Source organism: Heliangelus exortis, chromosome Z (genome assembly GCF_036169615.1).
Source record: "Heliangelus exortis chromosome Z, bHelExo1.hap1, whole genome shotgun sequence".
In the NCBI taxonomy this organism is placed as follows: Eukaryota; Metazoa; Chordata; class Aves; order Apodiformes; family Trochilidae; genus Heliangelus; species Heliangelus exortis.
In genome coordinates, this window is record NC_092454.1 from 45462532 (window position 1) to 45476491 (window position 13960).

Sequence of the window (13960 nt, forward strand, 5' to 3'; positions counted from 1 at the left end):
AAATCATTCTACAATTCCAGAAAAAATTTAAGGTGAGCACAATAGTTACATTTTTTCTAGCAGATTCCCCAGTTCTAGAACAATTTTATTTTAATTTATCAGATATAAGCTTAAGTAGCACTTAAGCAGCGAAAGTGTAAGGTACATTCTTGCTCATCAGTGTACCAGGAGCTCCAGTATACTCTGAGATCAAATTTTATCACTCTTTCTACTCTCCATCAAAAGGCACAGAATTCTTTACACTCTTCCAGAACAGCAAAAAATCTCAGAATGTAAGTTTCAAAAAGTAGCACTTGGTAGGTACAGTCTTACCATACATGTTTGATTTCACTAGCTAAAAGACAGTTAAAAGAAACCAGTCCATATTTAGTCAGCTCCAACAAATAGATTTCAACTATTTTGCCAAAATTAATGCCCACAACATCATCATAACAATGACAACTTTCCATCCGCATCTTACAAGCATCAAGAAATCCCAGTCCTGAGCAACATAATAATAGGACCATACTGTTACATGCTGTGAAAAAAAGAGATTGATCATGATAGTTGAGACTGAGGAAATCACTAGTATAAGAAGTAGCAAAAACCTTAATTTCTAAAAGCACGGAGAGTCTGAGAAAAAATAATCTGTATTGAATTCTGCTATTGCAAACAATAGGAATACCCAAAACTTAAGATGAACCACTACATCTCTGTCCTGGTTTGGGCCAGGATAAAGGTGATTTTCCCGAGTCTTTTGTAGATGGTTGAACTTGCTGAGGTTGACAGCAAGTTTCTCAAATGGAGTATTCCATCCCATGTGCGTCATCCTCGGTATGGAGTTGGGGGATCTCGAGGACCGAGCCACACCCTTACCAGCTGATCGGCCTCACCTGAGATCATCAGCAGAAGTGCTGGGTACCACCCCCCTTAACAGCTAATTGGTCTCACCTGTGGCACTATAAAAGACCAGCAGAAGCTCCTGGCTGGCTGCTTGTGGCCCTGCTAAAGCTGCTTGCTGCCCTGCCTGGTTGCCTCCCTGGCTGGCTGCTTGTGGCCCTGCTTGCTGCCCTGCCCGGTTGCCTGCTGCCCGGTTGCCTGCCTGCCTGCCTGCCTTCACCCAGCATCTTGGAAGGATCCCATCCAGTCCGTTTGCCCGCCTGCTGCCCTGCCTGCTGCCCAGTTGCTTGCCTGCCTGCCTTCACCTGGCTTACGTGAGAACTGTTGGGGAAAAAGGGGGAAGGACTCTGATATTAATTTTCCTGTATATTTGTATATATATATATATATAGCATTTTTCTTTTTTTTTTTCCTATTTACCATTATTGTTTTCATTAAAGTTGATTGGTTTAGCCTCCAACCCATAAGTCTCTCTCCCTTATTCTCTCTCCTTTCTTATCAAGGAGGAGAGAGAGATTAATAGAGAGCATCTGTCACCCGGTTTAATCGCCGGGCCAGTGTCAAACCGTGACAATCTCCAAGAGATTAGAAATGATTTTGCAGCTCCAACTAGAAGGAAAGCTTGTTACTAAGTTCTAAGAAAGTTGCAAACAATACAGAGCACCAGAACACAACCTGTTCAAAATCTATTAAGAGGAATTTGTGGAATATATGCTGTGGTTACAGACTCCTCATAGTGAAACAAGGTGCAGCCTACACACTTTTTACCACTGTAAATACCTTTTGCCTCTGTCAAAGTGGACACATACACACACTCAAACTTTTCAGTCTCCTTCAGCTCACTTCTTCTAAAAGCACTTCCGTTCAATGAACATGGAAAGAAAGGAAGTACTTTATCAGAAGGTCTTTTGTTATGCCCAAGCTTTACTTTCAGGAAAGAAAACCTCTGTGGAAGAACTGGTTAGCAAAGGTAATAAATACCTAATAGCAGAAGCAGACATTGCATTAGAAACATCACAACACCCTTTATCAACTAGATGCAGACCAATTCAAGACCTGCTGCAACACACCAGAAACATTCTCAAATGCCAAGCTGATATTAAAATTGTTGTTTTATACGATTACCAGTTAATCATGGATATTTAGTGAAATCCCACAATCAGAAGAAAAAATGCTGCAATCTATTTAAAATGTAACAACCATTCAAGTTCTGCAGTGCAATCATACACCTCTTTGTCAATGATATTTCACCTCACTAGACAATGACACTTGCATAGAATTTCTGGGTTTATGATCCATACTAAAGACATAGGTCAAAGCCTTCTCAGCTTTTGAGGAAGCTGGGAGCAGTGGTCACCAAGCAGATTTCCAAGCAGGATTCCTACACGCTGAGTGTTGCTCTATTGAGACTATTTAAAGCATATTTTAAATGGTTTAGAGATAACATTTTTAAATACGTTCAATCCCTCTAATTACTATTGGAAAGTCCTGCTTTGTTGGTTTTTTCTCCTTAGAGAGTATCACTCATACATAGCACACACTGCTTATATCAGGTAACCACATCAAATCATAACAATAACCCATGCAACCTCAGTGGATCAAGTTCCATTCTCTGGTCAATTATCATTTTCAAGACACCTGGAATGCTCCTCTATAATACTAAAAATGTGTCCATACTGTCTTCCATTAAACTGTTCAGCTACAATTTGTACAATGACAAATTACAATACTATTACCAAAGGAGTAATTCTGTAACTCCATTGACTTGAACAGGATGATTGACTTTATATTACTTGGTATGATTAAGGATACCACAGTTTGGCCACTAATAAAGTCATCATGCAACCATACACACAAATCATATTCCTAGGCAACTTTCAAATCAAATTCTGACCAGTTGATGAATGAGGCTAGACTTCTATATTTTTCTACGCTTCCAAACTTGAGTCTTCACCTAGATGTGTTGTATTTCTTATCAATATAATTTAAAACAAAAATATAAAATGCAAAACATAAGAAAGCAAATACAATAAACAGCAATTATCTTTAGTGTAATTTAGCTTCAATTAAATCATTAAAAAACAAATTAGCACAATTAAGATCAAAATTACACTGATTTTTTACTTGTGTACATTTTCATTTAAAGACTTAGAACATACAAAGTTTTCATCCAAATTCACTGATCCATACTCTTGGAACACATGCAGAGGTGGAAGAAGGACAGAGTTTTCTATTTACTTTATTTTTAGATTTTGCTCTGCTAAGTATAAATAAAATCATGTTGTTATTTGTCATTGATTTGCAGTGATTTGAATTAGAGTTTACTTTCTGTACTGAACATAAAAAAACAACCAGGAGGATGATTTCACATGACAACAATCCTCACAAAGAAGCAGTGGCAATTTGGATGCTTTAACAAAGCACAGGTTGAAAAAAAACACATAAGAAACAAGCGTTGTCAAATGAATTCTGTTATGCTCAGACTGAATATTACACCCTCCAGCTTAGTCTCTCTTAGATGCAACTTTCCTAACTTCACTCAAGAGAAAGTTCAGTTCAGTTCTTAAGCTGCTCAAGTTTTCAGAGACAAGACCTTTTACAAGTTATGCAAGTTCTACATGACATTTCATTCTAACAACTGGGTGGGTTTTATATGTAACAGGTACTGATTTCATGATTAAATTAATTAATACTATACACCATACAAAGTTTTTTGATAACAGCCCTACATACTTAGTATGTATTAAACTTCAGTTTCTTCTTTAACATAATAACAGATGAAATTCCCTTTCTAAACTAGTTTCTGCAGTTAAAAGATCTATTAAAAGATTTTGAAAATCTTTCAGAATGTCATTTCTGGTTTTCCCTTTGTTTCTATTATCCTAGTTTTCTAAGCCATTTTGTGAAACCAAAAATCCTTAGGAATACCATGGTATTACATATTAAAATAACAAGTATAAAAATTGCAGTTAACAGCTCACTTGAGATTTTCATTATATTTATGTCTACATTGTCCTGGTTTGGGCCAGAATAGAGCTAATTTTCTGTCTTGTAATTTTCCTTTCAGCTAAGTCTTTTGTAACTACCTGCGCTTTCTGAAATTAACAGCAAGTTTCTCAGTCAGTGTCTGCTTCTAGAACTGATAATGTATGATGTTTACATTTACAGCCAGAGACTGGTGTGCAGAACGAAGGACACTGCTCAGTTCTGAGGAACATCTTGTGCTCCGGAAAGAGAAAAAGAGTAAGGAGGTCACACCTGCAGCCCTCTTTTGTGGAGGAGTAGACAAGATAAATGACCAAAATTGACCAAATTCCATCCCATACACATCATACGCAGTATAAATTTGAGGGATCATGAGGGTCAAACCCCTTCTGCCCTCTTCCTTCTTCTGCCCTCTTTGGCCTTTTACCTTTGCCTGTCCCTGTTCACTTTGTCATCCTGGAAGGATTCTGTCCATTTGTCTGCCTGTGGTCCTGATCCCTGCCAGCCTGAATCTGTGTGTTCCTGCCTCCAGCTCCTGACTGCTGCTGACCCCAGGAGTCCAGCCTGGACTTTCCCAGGGCTGCCCTGCAGCCTCAATGGTGACATGAGCATCACTGGGGGAAAGTGAGGAGGAACAGGATATCATTTTCCTGTATATTTGTATATATTTAATACTTTTTCCCTTTTATCATTAGTGTTTCATTAAAGCTGTGTAGTTTACGTTCCAACTCGTAAGTCTCTCTCCCTTACTCTCTCTCCTTTCTTTACCAGGGAGGGAAGGGATTAATAGAGAGCATCTGTCATTCAGTTAACTGCCAGCCCAGCAGAACTGTGGCAGATGTACTGGCGCCCAACGCGGGGCTAAGCTAATTAGCTCGAGCCCAGTTCAAATTTTGAATAGTTTGAATTCCAACTTCAGTCGGAGGATACCCAGATGGCTTCAGTGAGCACAAATCAAACTTTCCTTCAAAATTTTACAAGGCTGGAAATCAAACTGACCATGCCATACCTTTGGTATTTAGGGTATGCACTAGGCTTCTCTGCAGCTGGAATGAGTGTTAATTTTAATAAGTGCTGCTTGAGAAAAGTAGTTGTGATATGGTCTGAAATACTAGTATACACTGCAGTACATGGTGTAGTGGTGTTTCATACAGGGATAAAAAACTTTGTTAGTCAATTACATTTCCAGTTTTAATTTGTGGAATTATACCACTCCATTTCATCTTGGGCTGAGTTCACCAGATTCTAGTCAAAATGGCATTGTGCTTATCATAGTTTTGATTCTCCTGCTTGGTGTTGTCAATATTTCTCATATGTGCTTCTGCAGCCACTACTTGCCCCCCCCTCATGCAAGGCCACAACACAAGCACAGCCAGTGAGCATCACCAGCATCTCTGCTACAGCCACAGCTGCTGCCACCACTCCCACAGACACTGCTGCTGTTCAGAAAGTGAGCCCTGCTGCTGCTACTGCTGCAAACACCACAGCCTCTCCCCCCCAATCCACACAGCTACTAGTTGACCCTGTGACTAGCAGAAAAGTAAAACATAAGAAATCAGATCTTAGCCCTAGTCCTTCAAAGTCTACACAAGATGATCAGGTGATAGAGGAGATAGAGGATACTGCCTCTCCTCATAGAGCAGCTAAAGCAGAGTCATCTGAGGAACACTCAGACTCAGAAGAATCTGCTCAGTCCTACTCCATGAGGGACTTGTGTACTGTGAGAAAAGACTTCAGCCATTTTGCAGGTGAACCACTCCTCACTTGGTTACTCCAATGCTGAAATGATGGGGCTGTTACCATAACATTAACTCAGAGAGAAGCCAGGCAGTTGGGCTGGCCAAGGACGCAGGTATTGATTGGGCATTTTGGGTGAAAAGGCTGGAACCACCAGTCTATGGAAACGATTCTTGTCAGCTGTAAGGGAGAGAAATCCCTATAAAGAGCAAATAGAGTGCCCACAGGTAAAGGACCCTTAAAGGACACTTTAAAAAGCTATCAGGTATCTGAAAGAATTGGCTGTACAAGATGTGATCTATACCAATTATGACATTGTAGGTCCTTATCACATGCCATGCCCTAAGCCTATGCACAAAGGTTTGTGCGTGCTGCATCATCACCATTTGACCATAAACTATCACTAATGTTATGGGTTCCTGGAGAAATGGAAGCAACCATGGGTGATGTGATCAGAACAAGAACATGAAGATGCTGTCACGCTTCTCGTCGGGCCTGGGTCTCATCAGCTGAGAGACTGTTTCTGCCCCATCTTTCTCAGACAGAAGAAGGAAGCTGCATTGCAGCTTTAAGAGGACATGCCCTCCTATGAGACAGAATCGAGAGAAACAGAATTCAGTAAGAGGAATCCTATGGACACTCCTGAGTGAGTGTGGAGAGGACATGAAAAAGTGGGATCAGAAACCTGCTGCTGTCCTACAGGCACAAGTATGTAAGCTGCTGAGTAAGGTGTAAGGAGGTCCTTCTAAAAAGAAGTGTGGTTACCCAATTCAAATATGCTGGTGACTCAAGATCCCTGTACACCAGGTGTGAGTACTGGGGATGCAAGCCCCAGTAATGCACATACTGACAATGCTTTATGTGCTCACGCTTAGAGGTGCCCTGCCTCCAGCCAGGTGGAGGAGAGGGACAACAGAACTTACTGGACTGTGTGGATTCAATGGCCTGGCACAACAAGAGCCACAGAAGTGCACTGTGACTTGGTGGACACTGGTACACAGTGCCCCCTAATGCCATCGAAGCAGAAAAGGACAGACTCTGTCACTATTTCTGGAGTGACAGAGGGATCTAAAGAACTGAGTATTGTGAAGGTTGATGTGAGCCTCACTGGAATAAAGTGGCATAAACACCCGATAGTGACTGGTCCAGATGCTCTGTGCATCCTTGGCACAGAATACCTCAAGGGACGTGATTTCAAGGACCCAAAACGGTACCAGTGGTCCTTTGGTATCGCAGCTATAAAGACTGAGAATACAGAATGGCTGCATGCTTTGCTTGGCCTTTCAGATAAATCTTCTGTACTGGGGTTGCTGAAAGCTGAGAACCAGCAGCAGCAGCAGGTGCCAATTGCTACTTCAATCATGCATTGACAACAATATGGCACCAGCAGAGATGCTGTGACCCCCACTCACAAGCTGATATGGCAACTAGAGAGCCAAGGAGTGATCAGCAGAACTCACTCACCCTTCAATAGTCCCATATGGCCAGTGCCATAGCCTAATGGGGAGTGGAGGCTGGCAGTGTACTATGGTGCCCTAAATGAGGTTACACCACCACTAAGTGCTGCTGAGCTGGACATGCTGGAACTTGAGTATGAGCTGGAGTCAAAGGCAGCCAGGTGGTATGCTACTACTGAGATTGCTAATGCATTTTTTGCTATTCCTATAGCACCAGAATGCAGGCCACAGTTTGCTTTCACCTGGAGAGGTGTCCAATACAGCTGGTATTGACTGCCCCAGGGTGGAAAAACAGCCCTACCATGGGCCATGAACTGATCCACAATACCCTGGAGAAGAATGGAGCTCCAGAACATCTACAGTCTATTGATGGCATCATTGTGTGGGATGACACATCAAAAGAAGTCTGAGAAAGGTAAAAAGATAATCAAAATTCTTCCAAAGGCTGGTTTTGCCAGGTAAGAAGCAAGGTCAAGGGACTTGTGCAAGAGACACAGTTCCTGGGGATTAAGTGGCAAGATGGATGTCACCACATCCCAATGGACGTGATTAACAAAATAACAGCTATAGCCCCACCAAGAAGGAAACTCAGCCATAAAGTTGAAAAAAAACCTAAATAAATGAGAAAGCAGATGAAGGGCAAAAATCAAACTGTCGTCTTTATTAGATGCCGGTCTAATGTCTTTTAGATAAAGCATCTGTAGGTGGCACAGTCAATCAAGATTTCAACAGAAAGCTAAAATGAAAGCGTTCATGCACAAAAGACATGTGTGGTAATTGCAATGTGCAGACAAGATAATGGAAAACATTGAAGCTTTTCTTTAATATCTATGTATCAACTGTTGCTTTGACTTAGACAACCTGCCACATTTAATGCATTATTTCATTATTTTTATTATTTAGGAACATTCTATCAATTTAGTAAGCATTTGGTAACCTTCATGAATGAACTACTCTGTTCTCTTGCAGAAGCAGTATTAAAAATATTTTCAATACACATACAATTAAGCATGAGGCTCTGATTTACAGTATGCTTTCTTAATGTTTACTATTATGTGACTTGCAGCCCTGCAGCTTGAGCTCATTTTCATTTTTTTAAGAGACCTCACTGTAAAACTCCTGCTGTATTTTAGCAGGCAGCAGCAGCAAAAGAGTTCACAGTATGGAAATAATCAGAAATGGTAGTTTTGCTTCAAATAAATAAACAAATAAAATAATACTAAATGTAAATAAAAATAAAATTAAAGTAAAATTTAAAAATATTCAAAAATTTAAAAATTTAAAAATAAAAACAAAAGCAAAAAGCAAAAGCAAAAAGCAAAAAGCAAAAAGCAAAAAGCAAAAAGCAAAAAGCAAAAAGCAAAAAGCAAAAAGCAAAAAGCAAAAAGCAAAAAGCAAAAAGCAAAAAGCAAAAAGCAAAAAGCAAAAAGCAAAAAGCAAAAAGCAAAAAGCAAAAGCAAAAAAGCAAAAGCAAAAAAGCAAAAGCAAAAAAGCAAAAGCAAAAAAGCAAAAGCAAAAAAGCAAAAGCAAAAAAGCAAAAGCAAAAAAGCAAAAGCAAAAAAGAAAAAGCAAAAAAGAAAAAGCAAAAAAGAAAAAGCAAAAAAGAAAAAGCAAAAAAGAAAAAGCAAAAAAGAAAAAGCAAAAAAGAAAAAGCAAAAAAGAAAAAGCAAAAAAGAAAAAGCAAAAAAGAAAAAGCAAAAAAGAAAAAGCAAAAAAGCAAAAGCAAAAAAGAAAAAGCAAAAAAGCAAAAGCAAAAAAGAAAAAGCAAAAAAGAAAAAGCAAAAAAGAAAAAGCAAAAAAGAAAAAGCAAAAAAGAAAAAGCAAAAAAGAAAAAGCAAAAAAGAAAAAGCAAAAAAGAAAAAGCAAAAAAGAAAAAGCAAAAAAGAAAAAGCAAAAAAGAAAAAGCAAAAAAGAAAAAGCAAAACCAAAAAGCAAAACCAAAAAGCAAAACCAAAAAGCAAAACCAAAAACAAAACCAAAAACAAAAAATTCAAAAATTAAAAAATAATACACAAGAAATATTCCCATTCTAAGCTTCAGAATGCCAATACAGACCACAAGTATAATGAAAACAACACAGAGAAAATCATTGCAGAAGACATTAAAGTAAAATACTAAAATCTTACAAAACACCAGAAAGTCTGTGAAACTACTTCACTTTTACTGCTATTACAAGAAACAGCTCTTTATGCTTATGCATTTTTTTCTACAGAAATCCAGTTTCATTCACTGAATGTAATGGAACAATCAACTATCTAAAATTTTATCTTAGTGTTCAGTATCTGATTCTATATTTTACTTGCTATTTACAAGGTTCTGAAATAAAAGTAATTAAATTTTGATCACACAGTTTATCAAACAAAGCAGTTATCTGTCCACTCCACAGATCTTTGTAACTAGTACTAACAAATAATTAATAGCAGTAGTAGACAATCTGAAGGTCACTGTTCTCTAATATAACACCTTCTTAAACTCTGTTAAGTTTACACTGAACTGCCCATTCTCATACCTCCTTCTCAAAAAAACCTATACATCTTTACAGACACTCATTAGAGAGCATTTAAAACTCAACAGGTTAAAACACCACACAGCTAAAACTAATCAACATGAGATCTATCATATGCACCACAGCACCCAGACCACATCACATTCATAGGATCCTGGAATTGAAGGCTGGAAGTGACCTCAAGTGACAACCACCTGGTCCAACCCTTCTAATATGATTCTATTCTATGCTTCTCTAACAGATTTCTTTGCCAGTGTTGTCCAGTCTCTTCCTAAAACCATGCAAAATTTTAGAATTCACTACCGACAATGAGAAGTCAGTACTGTGAAAGAAGCCACCTCCTTCTCTTTGTTCTGAAACTGCTAAAGCTCTTCATTCAGTGTCTCCAGCTGTTAACAGAGCTGTTCACTCAGTGAACAATCATTCCTTAGCTACTTTTTCCATGCCGGTCATCACAGGTCTTTATCATATCCTCTTCCCCTTGACACTCTTTCAGATAGAAAAATCCAAGCTTACTAACAACTATTAGAACCAAAAGGCAAATTTTTCACCAGTCCTAGTGTCCCTCTCTGCCCCTTTTCCAATTTTCTATTCATTTTACACCTTGCTCATTTCCTGTTAATCTTAAAAATAAATTTAAATGATCCTATCATAATGTCAGTGTCACTTACCCAGTCTACACAACATGTATCAATTTCATTACCAGTGAAACCCAAGATCTTCAAGATGCATGTATTAAGAGTTCTACACTTTTCAAGATTGAAAAATAGTCTTGAAAGAAAAAAGAAAAGAAAAAAAAAAAAAAGAGAATACTGGGAATATGAACAGTGCTACATGAGGGCTTGAGGTTTTTTTCTCCTGTTTTTCTAAGCCAGGCCCAAATCTGTCTGACTGCTGCTGCTGGATCTCCTGCCAAAGCAGCTCTCTGTGGCCAACATTATGTGTCAGAGTCTGATAGTGAATTAGTGCTGCTTGCTCTGGCAGATGTGAAGTCACCTGATGTTGCGGCAAGCCTTTCTCTGGGGGACATGGCTCTTCTCCTGAGATCTCTTGCCATCCCTCTCCTCAGGCATCTTCATCTCTCATCTGCTTTGCTTCTGGGAGCATGCCTTTTATTTTGCCCTTCAGCCCCACCCATTTCCGGCTGGGGCAGGCCCTAATTATTGGGCACAGCTGGGCCTAAGCTCCCAGTTCATTATCGGCGACACCTGGTGACTTGTGGTTCTCACTACAACCTGCCCTGCTCAGGATACAGGGAGGGCTCAGACATCCCATGCACACAAGAGCTCTGCTGGTTTTGGCTGCTTGCAAGCACTGGAACCAAAACCACCGGCACCCACCTGCACTCCCCCACTGGCATTTCAGTGCCTATACAAGCTGCTAATAGCAGTCTTCCTGTTATTTAATAAAATATAAAATACTAAAAAATTAAATATTTTGTTTCTTAAGAATTCCTGAGAGTACTAAAAAGTGTCCCTTGCTTGCAATCATACCGCAGACAGATAAAAGTCACACAATATTAAGTAACAAAACACAGCAGGTAAGACAAGAACAGTGCTTTTCACTTTGCTGGTGGTCTGTCCTTCAAACATCTTACATATGGAAATACTGAAAATATTACCTTGAGCTAGTCTTTCAAGCCGTTTCCCATGTTCTGGAGGAATAGCATACCTAAAATTAACATTAAAAAAAGGATTAAATGCTTAAAGTTGTAATTATTACGCAAGCCACAAGTCCAGTATGATAAATTTATAAAAATACAGAATTTGTAAAGATTAAAGACTGACATATTATACTGGAAAAGTATATCAACTCATAAGGAAAAAATGCAAAGGAAATTTCCTGAGAAAACATTATAGCTTATTTCTAGTTTAAATATACCAGGTTCAAGAATGTTACATTGACCATTTAAAATCATGCATATTTGGTATGATTTTGCCTCTCCAGTTAAAAAAAAAATATAAACACTTCCATTTTCCAAATTAAAAAAACCCACATAAAATAAGCCTATTGTAATTTCTTTGAATTTTACTGTGCTTCACAACATGCAAGAGTTCAACAGAAAAATACGAGCAATAAACTACTCTCTTTTTTGCTACCCTGGTCCTGTAAAATAAAAAGGTTACTTGTCTTACTGAAAACATTACAACTGGAGTTAAAAATTATTTTAAATATACACTTTCATTAAAGAACTGTATATTCTTTGGAATCACTCTCTTACAATTACTTTCTAAAGATGCAATAGTCTATGAACAAGTCAATAACTATAGAAGAACTAAAGTTAATCTCCCATTATTTTTAATATTTATTAGAGCTAATAAATTGAAAATTATTGAAAGCTGTAATTTCAGTCTACTTTTATGAACACCTCTGTTAATCATGTATCTATTGCACTTCATAGATGAATCATACACAGTAATTAAGATTATTATAGACTTTTGATGCTTCAGTATGTGATATAACAGGCTTTCATTTCAATGTTGCAAAATGCACATTCAGGTGTAAAATAAAGTCTAAATTTACATGTTTAAACGAAGTATAGACAGAGCTTTTTTCTGTTACTACTCTGTGAACACAGATTTGATTCATATCCCCTGACAACTCACTCAGAAGCAAGCAAAGGACTGTAGGCTCCTCATTTTGTGCAGAAAATATACAGCCCCTTACCTCAAGCTCTCCTTTACATACACACAATTTTTATTCTATTACAACTGAAGCTGCTGCATACAAACAAGACCCTCCCCACAGCAGAAATCTGTTAAACTGAACAATGAATGGGCAAAACCCAACTCTATACACAAGCCACTCCAAATGGTGCTAAAGCCTGACTCCCCTTAATATTTATAGCTTTAAACAGAATATCACTGGTTTACACAAATTTTTTACAGAAATGTTTACTTCCTTCTCAAAAAAACCTATACATCTTTACAGACACTCATTAGAGAGCATTTCAAACTCAACAGGTTAAAACACCACACAGCTGAAACTAATCAACATGAGATCTATCATATGCACCACAGCACCCAGAACACATCACATTCATAGGATCCTGGAATTGAAGGCTGGAAGTGACCTCAAGTGACCACCATCTGGTCCAACCCTTCTAATATGATTCTATTCTATGCTTCTCTAACAGATTTCTTTGCCAGTGTTGTCCAGTCTCTTCCTAAAACCATGCAAAATTTTAGAATTCACTACCGACAATGAGAAGTCAGTACTGTGAAAGAAGCCACCTCCTTCTCTTTGTTCTGAAACTGCTAAAGCTCTTCATTCAGTGTCTCCAGCTGTTAACAGAAGACAACAATCATTCCTTAGCTACTTTTTCCATGCCGGTCATCACAGGTCTTCATCATATCCTCTTCCCCTTGACACTCTTTCAGGTATGGTTTCTAAAACAATTTATCAGAAAATTGAGATTTCTCATGCATATGCATCTGTCTTGGACACTAGTCAAGCTACCGTGTCATGAACCTGACCTGAATCCTGTCCCTCTGTACATCAAAATAACTAAGAAACCACCAAAGCTCTTATCATTACAAGGAAAAAAGCATCTACTCTTAGTGTCAATATTTAGCTCGTATGAGAACTTCAGCAGTTTTAAAAGCTTTTAGAAAAAAATACTTCATCATCTGATGTCCAGCTTCTTTTAAGCTACATTAAAAACAGCTTGTTATTTGACTTCTCATATCTTAAGACCAACTCCAGCCTCCTTTAATAAAAAATGTAATGGCCATTAAAAGTTAAAGTACTATGAGGCAAAGAGATTAATAGAATTTTCAGGGTTAGAAAGGACCTTGAGGATCACCTGGTTGCAAGCACCCTACCACGTGCAGGGACACCTTCCCCTAGATCAGGTTGCTCAAAGCCCTGTCCAGCCTGGCCTTAAAAACTTCCAGGGATGGGGCTTCCACCTCCTCTCTGGGCAATCTGTGATGTTCAAGAATGTTTCTTGGATAACAAGGAGATAAAAAGGAAACAACAGATTAAAAGAAAGAAATGTTGCTGCTAACTACATTTTAATTTCATTAGTTCAGGAGGAAATCCTTGTTAAAATTTATAAGCTTCTTTGCACACCTCTTGGAAGTGAAACTGCAGAGTATAAGAAGAAATGCAAGTTAATATATGCCTAAACATTAGAGGAAGCTCGAAATTTCAAAACACTGCCACTGCCATTATTTAACTGCCACCTATAAATTCTCATTGGGGTTCTCTGGTGAAAGTGGTTGTCATCTCACATTTAAAATAAAACTGTTGCCTATCATGCTTCTTAATAAAATGTTTTTCAGACAAATGTGGCTGTCATGAATAACTACATGTATTGCCAGAAAAATAAATAAATAAATAAACAAATAAAGTAATAAAAATTTATTGCTACTGTATATTCCACGATATTTGA

At 38.2% G+C, this 13960-nt stretch overlaps 1 protein-coding gene across 3 annotated transcripts in view; it reads right to left on the reverse strand.

Moving 5' to 3' along the window:
- KDM4C (lysine demethylase 4C) overlaps positions 1-13960 on the reverse strand; it is a 242846-nt gene that overhangs the window by 193124 nt on the left and 35762 nt on the right. For all 3 annotated transcript variants that reach the window (XM_071732156.1, XM_071732155.1, XM_071732157.1), the window contains one exon: positions 11186-11235. In XM_071732156.1, the coding sequence (XP_071588257.1) occupies positions 11186-11235 (50 nt within the window). The remainder of the gene's footprint in view (positions 1-11185; positions 11236-13960) is intronic.